The 13,856-nt window shown below is 39.8% G+C and overlaps 1 protein-coding gene across 4 annotated transcripts in view; it reads right to left on the reverse strand.

The window, feature by feature from the left end:
- The window catches only part of acot7 (acyl-CoA thioesterase 7), a 232,534-nt gene that overhangs the window by 73,197 nt on the left and 145,481 nt on the right, over positions 1–13,856 (reverse strand). For all 4 annotated transcript variants that reach the window (XM_079827865.1, XM_079827864.1, XM_079827862.1 and 1 more), the window contains one exon: positions 810–994. In XM_079827865.1, coding sequence (XP_079683991.1) covers positions 810–994 — 185 coding nt within the window. The remainder of the gene's footprint in view (positions 1–809; positions 995–13,856) is intronic.

Raw genomic sequence — 13,856 nt, forward strand, 5'->3', positions numbered from 1 at the left:
CTAAGCCCGCTGCCATCATTAATGTTAATCAAGAAACAAAAGAAAAAGAAAATCACTCACTGAACTTGACAGAATAACTTTTGTAACTTTAATTAGCCTAATCAATATTTTATTTGCATGTTGTTCCGCGCTGACTGCTGTAACGGCAATTTTGCTCATGCAGAATGACCAATTCATTTAGCAAATAACAAATACATTATAGCTTGTATACAAGTTTAAAAACCTTGTAATTAAGGAATTTAAACTTATCATCATGAAATGTTTATATTCAGGTGATAACGCTAAAAAGAAAGAGAAACATCAGACCCTATGAAAAAAATAGGCACATAAATTGGGTTATGTTATGTTCATTTGTATATTCAGCAGCTCTCCTCACGAAACAAAATTAATTTCAAACACAAATTCGATTAGAACAGTGTGGAAATTATTAGCAACACTAAAATAACGTAAAATAAGGTAAAACAAATATTTTCCTTCAAGCTCTAACAAACCAAACATTTAACATTTCAGTCATTAAATTAAACCAACTGATTTGCAGGTTATCATTAGATAAAGTGCAGTGAAACAGTGAATGTCGTAGTGTTGTCTTCAGCGGGGGAACGGGCGGGACGTGGAGGTGGCGGCGCTCAAGTATTATCGGATGTTGCAATATTTTTAATGCGATTATCAATAAAATATTTTTTTAAATATCGCTCAGCCCTATCCCATTCAGTACTTCTTAGAGGTTTTTTTTTTTGTCTCAAAAGTGTTGTTTATATAAACATGTTCAATATTCCTACATCATTGTACATAAGCTCTGCATTACTCACCTTCAGTGGTGGCACAGGAAGGGGCTTGTTATCTTTGTCCAGGGAGATGTAGGTGAAAAAGGCTGTGACAGCCCTATATTTTCCCTTCTCAGCCTCCACCAGTTGGTCAGCATAAACAAAAACCTCAATCTCCATTGACTTATTACTGGTAAAGGTCATTCTCCCAGAAACAGTAATGACACAGCCTGCAGGGGTCACATAATATCAGGTATTAAATCTATTCATTATCATACCATATTCATTCTAAGACAGAGGTATATGTCTACAGAATTAAACAGTATTTTGATGTTGAAATTCAGGGGGAATACTAAGTCTTACAGCATGCCAGAAAGTGTATGTACTATACTAAATTATATGTATACTTTATGTGTATGCATTACATGAAGAAACTGAGACAGACTAAATCCAGAAGAACTGCAGCACTGGTTCATAATGGTCCGAACAAGTGTACTGATAGTGATATATACTACTATATACTGATAGTGATAATACACTACTACTGATAGTAGTAGTATATTATTCTCATTGTTGAGCTAGTTCATATTGACATTATTGTAAGGGGTTTTGTACAATTGTTTGTGCCCCGCCCCTCTCTCTCTGGTTTTAGGGTTGCTGACGTCTCTAGTTATTTAGATTTTCATATATTATATTTATTAAACAGAACATCTAGCTCTGTTTCTTGTAAAAAAAAGCAACGAGAGACCGTTTTATTTTGTTTGTTGTATTTTTCTCTTGGTTTGTGTTAGTCACACTGTAAAAAAAAATAACAGTAATTGTCGCTGTAAAAGACTGTAAAAATGCGACAGCAAAAACCAGTTAATTGTACCAGTTAAATGTACCATAAAAAAAAACATAATTTACATCGAAAAGCCATAAACTGACATTCCCAGAATTCCCTGTGACACTTCACATTTAATGTTTTTTTTTTTCATTTTGATTTAGTTAATAGAAGTTCACTAATAAATAAAATCTATAAATAAAATCTATTTATGAAATTGTTTTTGAAAGCTTCCTCCCTTTACAGCACTTTTACACAAGTGCCTAAAACTTTTCACAGTACTGTATCTTTGCAGGTAGGTTTCTTCAAACGTCTTGGAGATGTTACTGCAGTTCTTCTGGTTTAATCGGTCTCAGTTTTTTTCTGTTTCATCATGTAATCACAGACAGACTTGATGATGGTGAGATCATATCTCTGTGTGGAGCATACTGGCTGTTGTCAGACTTGTGTATACGATAATCTCACTGGATTATTCAAATGAATGGCAAAATGAATGGTTGGAAATGTAAAATGACACAATACAGCAAAATATATAAATAACTGGCTTAAAACCTTTTTATTGTGTGAAAATACTAAGTGCCTAAGACTTTTGCACAGTACTGTACATAAAAACATTTTTGTTGCCTTTTATTATTTACATTTAGAATTATTTCCCTGCTGTCTGAAACAGATAAATTCTGATCATGTCAGAATGAGCTCTGGAAACCACTGGCATAATGCATTGTGCAGCTTATACACTTTAATTGTAACTTTCTGTAAAGCTCATAGCTAACACAGAATACAGATGAAAATTGTATTATCGGCATGGAGAAGGAGAGAATTAATATGGCTGTATGAATTTGCAGAAGGTTGTTTCTTTGTGTATGTGGTTGGGGGTGACCAATGCGTAACTTGCAGCCCCCTCCAGCTTTCTATTTGACGACTCTGATCTTATCTGTCAAGAATTTTTCAGAGCATAACTTGTTCCCTTTTATTTTTTTTTTTCATTTCACTGTTCCTGTCTGTGATGCAGCTTTGACACCTGGCAGTGTTAAGCATAGCCAGAGAATCGACAGACCTTATTATGCCTTATACACCACATACTCTTAATGGATTGTAAGAAAAAAAAAATGTAAATGTACTTTTACGCATTTAATGGAGCCCTGAGGTAGGTGCAGAATGGCATATTAAGAACTCTGAACCCTGAATTGCTAGGTACAGTGTTGAAAAGTGGATGTTGCACATTTAAAAATCATTCATGGCAATTTGTCATTTAGAGCAAAGCTGAGGAAGAGAGGATGGTTGAAATTGTTAGGTCCATTTTCTGCCCTCTTTGATGTATATGTCTAATCTTTATTTCCATGGAAACGGAGCCTGAGGGCAGATATATTATTTCGTTCTGTCGTTCCTTCACTGTCTTTCCATTCAATTTATCTAGTCTCTTAGGACAAACGAACAGTAGGCCTATAGAATTCCAGACATATTTAATCTATTATCGGCTACATAATGGTCCGAACATTCAGATGTACTAGAATGTGAAATAGTATATTATTCTCATTGTTGAACTAGATCATATTGACATTATTGTGAGGGGTTTTGTATTATTTTTTTGTGTTCCCCTCTCTTTCTTTTTCTCTCTCTCTCTCCGCCTTTATGGTTTTAGGGTTGCTGACGTCTCTACCCTGGTTGGCTGTTTCTTGGCGTAGTGACTGGTACGTGGCAAACCAAATAGGACAGCAGAATGAAATTGTTTTCATATAATAAATAATATTGCGTGAGCAGTATTATTTAGATTTGTATATGTTATATTTATTAAACGGAACATCTAGCTCTGTTTCCTGTAAATAACATAGTCAACTTTATTTATATAGCGCTTTTTACAATGCAGATTGTTTCAAAGCAGCTTCACAGTGTTAAACAGGAAAATAATGCAACAGAATTTGATTCGGCTGTACAGCCGCTCTGGGGAAAACGGTGATGTCATCAGCTCATTTCAATTATCATACAGTGACAATGTGGGCAGATCAGTAATTTAGTTTATATAGTTAATTTAGTTTACTAATTCGATTTATTTGGATACTTAGTGGAAAATTTAGTGTCCCCAACTGAGCAAGCCAAGCCAAAGGCGACAAATAAAAATAAACCTTGGGAGAAACCAGGCTCAGTGCCAGTTCTCCTCTGGCCAATTAACAAACTGTGTATGATTATTATTCTGGCAACTTTACAGGTCAGGGGTCATATCAAAATATTTGAAATATCGGAGGCAACACGAAGATGGGTTTATTGAGGATGACGTGTTGATTAAACAATTATTAAAAAATTTTTTTTGCATGTGTATGCCATAGTAAAGAGATGTGTTTTTAGTCTAGATTTAAACTGACCAAGTGTGTCTGCTTACCGAACAATGCTAGGAAGACTGTTCCAGAGTTTAGGTGCTAAATAGGAAAAGGACCCACCGCCTGCAGATGATTTTGATATTCTAGCTAGGTATTATCAACTGGCCAAAATTTTGAGTACAGTTCTCAAGTACTGGGGAGCTAAACCATTTAGTGCTTTGTAAGCAATAAGCAAGATTTTAAAATGTATGCAATGTTTAATAGGGAACCAGAGCAGTGTTGACAGAACCGGGCTAATATGGTCATACTGTCAGGGTTCTGTCACTTCGGTCTAGTTTACTCTTGGTTTGTGACAGAGCCCTGACACTCCTGTATTGTTTGTCTTGTCTTGTGTGAGCGCGCAGCTTTGAGCATGCTCGAGCTGCGTGCTCTTCTGTCCTTGTGAGTTTTCTGTGAGGGGCATGGGGTTCGGATCCCAGCACTTCGGTCTAGTTTGGTTTTGGTTTTGTGTTTGGATTCGGATATTCATGCTCCATGTGTTTGTCTTTTGTTGTGAGCGCACGGAAGGAGCATTTGCTCGTTCTTGTGCGCTCTGTCTTGTCATGTGAGCGTGTGCTCTTCCGTCTATGTGTTGTGTTCTGTGTAGCACGTGGTTGGTGTTTTTCACTGGCTGCGTGCTTTTATGTTGTCATGTTTTGTGTGAACATGCAGCTGATGAGTTCTCATTAACTGCATGTTCATGTCACGTTTGGAGTGAGCACATGTCTTGTCAAGTGTTTCTTGGTGCCATGTGCTCATGTCTATTGTCTGACCCCGCCCACCTTGTTTCCTGATTATTGGTTCATTTGCCCCACCTGTCTACCCTCGTTACCCTCTTTTGTTTGTTCCCTATTTAATCTCCTTGTGTTTGCAGTCCAGTGCGGAATCGTCGTCAAATGTACCTCATGTTTTCCTGCTCAAGTCAAGTCAAGTCAAGTCAAGTCAGTTTTTCCCCCTCGGGGTAGTTTGTTTTGTCTTGTTTTATTTTATTATTATCATTAAAAGACCCATTTCCTCTGCATCTGAGTCCTCGCCCCTTTCCCTTCACCAACCCTGACACATACTTCCTGGTTCTAGTAAGAACTCGAGCTGCTGCGTTTTGGACCAGCTGGAGTTTGTTTATTAAGCGAGCAGGGCAACCACCCAGTAGAGCATTACAATAATCTAGCCTTGAGGTCACGAACGCATTAACTGAGGTCATGAAATCATTAGTATCAGAATAACATAATAAAAAGTTAATATCAGTAAGACAATCAGTGTGAGGTGCGCGTGAATGGATGCAACAAATAAAGCTATGACCAAGGATGAACTGTACAATACAACAAAACAAAACAAAGGATAAGAGTGCATGGCAAACTGCTCCTGAACGAGCGCTGAGCAGCCGCCCAGACAGCCTCTTGCTCCATGCTTAAAACAGATCCTGTGACGAGCAACGAAAAGAGAAAACCAAAACACCAACCAACACAACTTAACCCTAACACACCCCCCTAAAAAAAAATTGCCCCCCCCAACTCTGGTAAATTATAACATACATACAGAACGTCAGGTCACATCAGTTGCAGACAGAATAGCCATCTTCACGCCATCATGGGCACACGTGACAGGGTGTCCGCTAAAACGTTCTCAGCTCCTTTAATAAGTTTCATCGTTAGATTATAAGGCTGTAGATAAAGTATCCATCGCATTAACCGTTGACTCAGACTCTCGCAGAACCCACTTGATCCACGCAGTCCTCCATTCGATCAACTGTGACAGTTGTGCTCGCTGAAAAACAGATAAAATGAGACAACTCCCCAATTCTTTCAGAGTTTAAACGAGGTTGCATTACAGCATCATCTGGAACTTTAACCCCCTCGGTCTTTCCCACCAAAGACTGACCCAACCCAACCCATCCATTACAGAAAGACCACAACGGATGGTTTAAAAAAGGTTTCAATAAGTTCACATGACAGATTTGATTTCTCTTCTTTCTGTCTGGAGTCGTAATTTCATAGTTTACATCAGATAGGGCACGCACAACAGTATAAGGTCCCATAAATTTTGCACAAAACGGAGAGCCCATTAAAGGCAACAATGCTAAAACTTGAGCTCCAGAACTAAATGCCCGCTGTTCAGACTGGCGATCAAAAAGCTCTTTCATCCTCATTTGCGCCTTCTCGAAATGTATCTGTGCAGCTTGACCGGCTAAAAACAAACGTCTGCAAAGACCATTGACATACTCAAGCAAACTCTGAGGTGGCTGTTTACCTCTTAATTGGTCACCCACAACGGCAAGCGGACCAACACAGTCTATTAAAAGGTGCTCAAAAGGTTGCTCAACTGGAGGTATTGGACACAATGGGGCCTGTTTCAGTGTCTGATTAGGCTTCCCCGTCACTTGACTGGTATGACAGGTTTTTATAAACCACGAGATATCCCTCTTCAACAGCGGCCAATAAAAATGCTTCAGAACTCTATCATATGTCTTTTTTACACCCAAATGCCCAGCTATATCGCCGTGAGCCAACCGAAGTACAGCATCTCGAAGTTTCTCTGGTACAACAACTTGAACCATTGACTCACCACCACAATCTTCTCTGTGGGCCAGCCACTTACGCAGCAGCACTCCATCATTTATGAAGTATCCAGTCGCAGAACTCTCAACATCATCCGGTGAAAGAACGGCATCAAACAAAGTTTTCAACCCAGGATCATCCCTCTGGGCGTCCACTAGTTCTACACGAGAGAAATTAGACAAAATGGACAATCCAGGAGCGACAAATTTAACTGGTGTACGGGTGTTGCATAAATTAACATCCTCCTTTAGCTTCTTGGACTCAGACCTCGTAACAACAAGAGAGGTACCCTCTGACAACTCACCACACCCCTGATCGGGAAGGGAAAACGGAGTGACAATCGGTGATGGGGCCAATATCGGCCACACACACTCCCCAGCTAAGTTGTTTCCCAAAATTACCTCCACTCCCTTCACCGGCAAAGAAGGGCGCACTCCCATAGTCACTTCTCCATTGACCAACTGGGACTGCAAAATGAACTTGTGTAGAGGAACAGACAACGTTTGAAGAGCAATTCCTTGAATCAACACATTCTTACCAACATATGAAGTGGGTGAAAATGGAAGAACAGAATCCAAAATAAAGGACTCTGATGATCCCGTATCTCGCAGCACTCTCACAGGAACACTTTCCTGCCCCTCAAAAAGAGAAACAAATCCTTCAGAAACAAAAGGTACATACCCTTTATCAATTTCAGAACAGTTCCTTTTTATCACAGACATGTTTTCCATAGATGATGTGCGTGACAAACAACCGGTTAACAGCACAGGTGCAGAATTCGTATTCTTGCCGCGTCCCTGTTTGCTTTTAAGAACAGGACATTCGTTCTTCCAATGTCCGACTTCCAAACAATAACGACACATAGAATCAGTTATCACTCTCGGAGACCCTCGATCACTTCGTTGCAATTGTTTGGGACTACAATTTCCATTACCACGATTCCCATAACCAAATCGATTTGTGTGTATCAAAACAAAATCATCTGCCAACGATGCAGCTTTAATAGCAGTGGAAGGTTTATTTTCGTTAATGTAAACTGCAATTTGATCGGGAACAATGTTTTTTAATTGTTCAATAATCATCATTTCACGCAACTCACTGAAGGACTGCACGTTAGATGTTGAACACCAGCGATCAAAATGGTTACTTAACTCTCTTGTGACCTCTACGTGTGTTTGTCTCTCACCTTTTCTCCATGTACGAAAACGTTGGCGATAAGCTTCTGGGACCAACTCAAAAGCTTTCAACACAGCCGATTTCACACTATCATAATTCCTTCTATCCTCTACTGAAAGAGCAGTGTATGCCTCCTGAGCTCTCCCCACTAAAACAGATTGAAGCATCACTGTACGGTCACTACCAGGCCATCCTCGTTCATCAGCTATACTTTCAAATAATGAGAAAAATACGTCAGGATCTCTCTCATTAAACGCAGGCAACAATTTCAAATTATGAATTATGTCAAACGAACAATCCGTGCGATCAAAAGATCTGTCCCCACGAAGTTTTAAACTCTCAAACTTTAATTGAAACTCTTGATCTTGTTTTTCTGCAGCTAGTTTATGCTCATGTTTCATTCTTTCAAAATCCATTTCACGTTGTTTCATCAGATCGTCTAATTTACGTTTTTCTATTTCCATTTCACATTCACGCATCTCCTTTTCATGCAACTGTTGCATTTGAATAAGTTCTTTCTGTTGCTCAAATGACAATCCAACCAATGAAACTGCTGATTTTTGAACTGCCGGACTAGCCCCAGCTGTTACTTGTTCTAGCCTAATTGGTAAAATCTGAAGATCCCCTAACTTGTGTCTTACTATTTCTCTAAGCTCATCTTTTCTCAGCCGTTTATCAACGCCACTCAATTCATATCGATCTACAATTTCCCATAACTGTTTCTTAGAACACAAATTCAGTAACTCATCTGACGGCACCTTACAAAACTGCTCAACTGATGTCATAATGCAACAATCTGAAATCAAAAGAATAAATCACAAATTAATCGAACAAATTCGGCCTACTCACTACACCACAATTCAGCTCAGGTAATTCTTACGGTCAAAAACTGTGCACACATTCTCCAACTCCCCACCTAATCCTAACAAAAAAAAACCTCTAACTAACTCCTCCCTAGTCTTCGTGCGCTCCCAAGAGTTAAGCCCTTTGAAGCACCCAAATACCGCTGGGGTGGAACCAAACAAACAGTTCGGAACTACCACCACGGCAGTGCACTCAACCCAGGAGACACACAAAAATAACAAACTAAAATAAAAAAAATCAACGCAAAGCGTTGCTACAACCTAACTGGGGAGTACTCAAATTACACAGTTTTAAACCCTAAGAACTTACCTCTTTCAGAGCTGACCAAAAAATCCACACCAACGCTCCAACAAATGTTCTGCTCTGCCTCTCCACCTAATCAATCAAACGAAATCACATCAAATTACGAATTGGGATCTGATCTCAGAGACCAATCTACTTCGAGTGTGTTAAAAACGAGCCAATGGAGATTGGCATGCGATCCACGCATTCCACGCTCCGCCCCGCGGTGTGGGTATAAATAAGGAAGTGAAATGCTTGATCATTGCTTTTTTCTACTTCGGAGCCAAACAGTGAATGTTTCCTGTTTCTACGAAGAGTGTAAATGACGAGTCTCGTGAGAGGAACGACTGCTACTTCCAGTCTCAGCGGGTGGCCGCTTCAACGGAGATCAAAGAGTTGGTTCGCTGGGCGTTTCTGTTTTTGAGTGCACACACAGGCTTGCACCTTTGTACTGTGTGGTGCCACGGTCATCTCCCTGAGTGCTCTCGCAGCGGTACCCACATTTTCAATAAAAGAGCAGTTTTCTCTCTCCCTGGGCCCTCAGTCATCTCAGCCTGTTGGGCCTTCGGGTCAACCGAGAGAAGAGCAAACTCTGTCCCACACAGAGGATCTCTTATCTCGGTATGGAGCTGGATTCGGTCAGCCAGACTCCGCGCCTCACGGAAGAGCGGGTCCAGTCGGTGTTGAACTGCTTGAATTCGTTCAAAGGCAGGACAGCGGTCCCACTGAAATTTTTTCAGAGGCTCCTGGGGCATATGGCAGCTGCAGCCACGGTAATGCCGCTCGGATTGCTTCATATGAGACCGCTTCAACAGGGAGTTGTGACTGACCTCCCTGCTTGGAGCCCTGACTTCCCTACCATCTAAGACGGTCCAGGCGCTCAAGCAGGACGCTGGAAGGGCCAGCACCCTGGCGTTTTGGTAGGGATCCCAATTCGTCGGTCAGTTCCGACGTATGTCGAACGTGACCGACTGAAAGGGATTGTCTCGGTTACGTACGTCCCGTCGCCAGGTGCTGCGCTTCCGCTAGGGGGCCGAGTCACTAGTTTGGCTCCTCAGCAGAAAAAAGCAATGATCAAGCATTCCACTTCCTTATTTATACCCGCACCGCGGGGCGGAGTGTGGAATGCGTGGATCGCATGCCAATCTCCATTGGCTCGTTTTTAACACACTCGAAGTAGATTGGTCGCTGAGATCAGATCCCCATTCATTGGTCAGTTCCGACGTACGTCTCCGTTCCCTCCTTCAGGGAACGAGGGTTACTTACCGAGACGTTTCATGTTGTTAAATTATGTTGCTAAATGATGTTGTTAAATTAATGCTTCTTACATTATTTTAGAGTTGTGTGTTGCACCTTCTATATATTAGTATTTTCCTCAGCTTCTGGAAAAGCTACTTGTTATGAACTTTGATTCATCATGTAGTTTTCTCTTTACCACCACTATGGTGGATTTCCGAATGATAAAAGTACAAAATAGATTAGTAAGTAGAAAGTAGCAACATGGCCTTGCTAATTCAGCAGAAAATGGCTATATGGTTATATTTTATTTTATTTGTATTTTTTTTCCTCTAATATGTTTACATTTTTTATTACAATTTTAATAAATTGTTCTGGCAACCACAGAGACTATTTTTTTCTTTAAAAATTACAGAAATTTTAGATGAGATTTGTTTTTAGTCCAGGGGTGAAGTCTAGAGAGGAGGGGGCAGCTGATAAGGACTGCAAATCTCCTACTCTCTTAGGCGAGAAAATCCCAAACAGCTATTTTGAGGGTCAGAAACTTATCTGAGGCTGACTCCAAAGGCTCAAACAGAGCCCCTGATAACCCATCATATGCCGGGACACCTCATATCCAGCCTGGCCTGCTGCCTCATAAGCCCTACCCAAGAGACCAGATGTAATTCTACAGGGCCTTAAAGGAACACTCCACTTTTTTGAAAATGGGCTCATTTTCCAACTCCCCTAGAGTTAAACAGTTGAGTTTTACCATTTTCGAATCCATTCAGCTGATCTCTGGGTCTGGCGTTAGAACTTTTAGCATAGCTTAGCATAGATCATTGAATCTGATTAGACCATTAGCATCTCGCTCAAAAATGACCAAAGAGTTTTGATGCAGCAGGCGCAATGATATTACGCAGCGCCTGAAAATAGGCTAACTTCCATAATCATAACTAACGTGACAACTTGCTTGCACAGGGAGCGTGCTGGGGACTATTTTCAGGTGCTGTGTAATATCATTGCACCTGCTGCATCCATGGTATGGCAGCAAAGATCCTTGATTATTACGTAGGAATGAGAGTATAGTTCCTAGCCGTATCCACCTAGAAAATTGCAACTTCTCATTTTCCGTCGGCCTTAGTACACAATGTATGATCGATCTAGAGTCGATCTAGCATGCTCCGCTACCAAGCAGAAGACATAAATCATATTTATCATCCCTCATAAGGGATGGAACACACTGCTTGTAATTTTTACCGGATGCCATTTCTTAAACTGAGCACAAACTAAGACGGTAGACAAACTTTTTTTCTTCAACTCCTAACAAACACAAAGACTTTTCACACACAAGCAAACAAATGGCTTCCTGAAGACAAAGCAGCTGGTGACGTTCATTTCAGTGACATGCACCTATTTATGGTCTTGGTGATGCGCTTACACTACGTCACCTCACCATGATGTCGGCCAATAGATGGTGTGTTTCCACACGTGCTTCAGACACCACCTAATGTAGAAGCGTTACCATAACATCAGAGTAATGATGCATCGAAAGTGAACTGTATTTAATTAACATGCTGCTTTATTATAAGTTTTATCTTTATCAGAGAATTTAAAATGGTTGCATGTGGTTGTCTCAGTATACAGAGTGACATAGAGTAGGCTATGAATAGTCCCACTTATGACGTTTATATAAGGGTGCCAGGAACAGTATAAAACAAGTTTAAAGCATGCCACAAAGCTGACCTAACCATTACAGCTTTTAAAGCCATTAAACCATTAAAGTTTGACTTAACTTGAGTTCAGTGATTTCTGGAAGGGATGCTAATTTTTGAAATAAAGCAACCAAGCATCTGGAAAGAGTCAACCTTGTGTATCAGCAAAGACAGTCAACATGCATTCCTTTACAAAGCATAAACAGAAAAGCTTATCCCAGTCACACAAACCATATTCCTTATCCAGCCAGCAAACAATAAGAGAAAGGGTCAATTCTACTAAAATAAATACATATATATGATAATATATGCTTCAAAATTTCTCCTTTTGTGTTTCACAGAAGAAGAAAAAAAATCTGAATACCATTTTTGAAAGACATGAAGAGTGAGTAAATTGCAGAATTGTAATCCATCAACAGGTAAGACTGCTGTTACTGCCACCATTTCCTTTTCCAGAGTAATATGCATACTCAGATCTTTCAGACTGTGGCATCAAATCATTGCTCTGTCTGATTGAACATATGACCAACTAAGCAGGGTTTAGTATTAGTATTAGTATATTGTCTGCCCTGCCAACGGCAGACGTGTTTATTATTATTGCAATTCCGTTTGGTGACACTTGAGATGTAGAAATGAATGCCGGCTTATGATTCTTATTTAGTGGGGGTCATTTTTTAGGATTCTTTACCTAACTGAAGTCTCTGAGATCCTGACACCTTGCACTTCTGGAGACTCCAGGTAGGTTGCAGCTCTGGAAAATGGTGGCACTGGAGACTAAAGGGTTCCTGATGGTTTCACACTTAATTCTTCACCTTAATTCTTAATTCTTTTGCAGTTAACAGGTGTCTTTTCTTCACCACCTGTTTTTGTCAGATCCTGCTGACCCAACGAGCATTTCACTGTCCAATGGTCACGCCTTAACTGCAATGTCTAGTATTGCATTAGTATTGCATCCTTCTCATGCGGGCATTTAATACTTTTTGACTTTTCAGTCTGAGTTAAATCTCTTTTTTGGCTCAATTTATCTGTAAAAGAAAACATGCCTAATAATTCTGCACACCTGAATATAAGGTGATTTTCATTTCCAGCCTTCATGAACAATTATATATCACTTATACATTATTAAATACTAAATCAATAGTAGTTATTAGGATTACTGTGGTTTGGAAATTGGTCAAATGTGCCTGGAAAAAAAATATGATCAGAAAATCAACGTGCCTAATAATTCTGCACTCCCTGTATACTACTGAATGTTATGTCAGCTCTTTACTCAAAGGACAACACTGTAAAACAAATGTTCTAAAAATCTGTTTCAAAACAACAATAAATCCCAGTTATGCCGATATATTGCTCTAACGTTATTTTCTCTTCACTCACAAAGTTCTGAACATTTCTGAAAGTGCAACAGAACGGCCCTTCAAGCTAAAATGTTGTGTTCCAAAGAAGAAATTCAAGAAAACATTTTGTGGCATTTCCTTCCTTATAATGGCCGTCATCAATAGCAATGCATTATAACACAGCGCACATCCACATATCACAACGGACGCGTCCTCTCGTTTCCTTCAAATGCAACCTGCGTCTCTGCTTATGATTGTATTGAAAATGAAATCAGAGGACTTTACTATTAATACTACTATAATTATTAATATAACTTCTTGTAATCATCTTGTCGGGATGATTGTTTTGTACACTGTACAAAATGGATTTATGAACAGGTGAGATTTAAAACATTCACATCTCAATTCAATATGTCCCCGTAATTATTTATGTGGTAGAGAAAATCTGTGTAATAAGTGTACAACATTTCTTCTCGGAAGCTTCATGTTAATTTCAAGTGAGTGAGATAAAATATTTAAACTCAGAACTTTTTGTCCAATTATTTCCCAGACGTAGTTTTGGTATTGATGTCAAAGACAACTTGCCTTATGTTCGCTATACAACAGTGGGTGATGGTCACAAAGACGACTCAGCAGATTTGAAGTGTTTGCCCCTAAAGCAGCAACTTAATTTTGCATGCTCTGCAGACAGGGTGACCATACACGATTAAGTTTCCCTCAGGACTTTTGTAAAAGCCGAAATATGACAACTCAGATTTGGTCCTTTTAGAA

The sequence above is a fragment of the Gobio gobio genome (assembly GCF_949357685.1).
Source record: "Gobio gobio genome assembly, chromosome: 10".
Classification (NCBI taxonomy): domain Eukaryota; kingdom Metazoa; phylum Chordata; class Actinopteri; order Cypriniformes; family Gobionidae; genus Gobio; species Gobio gobio.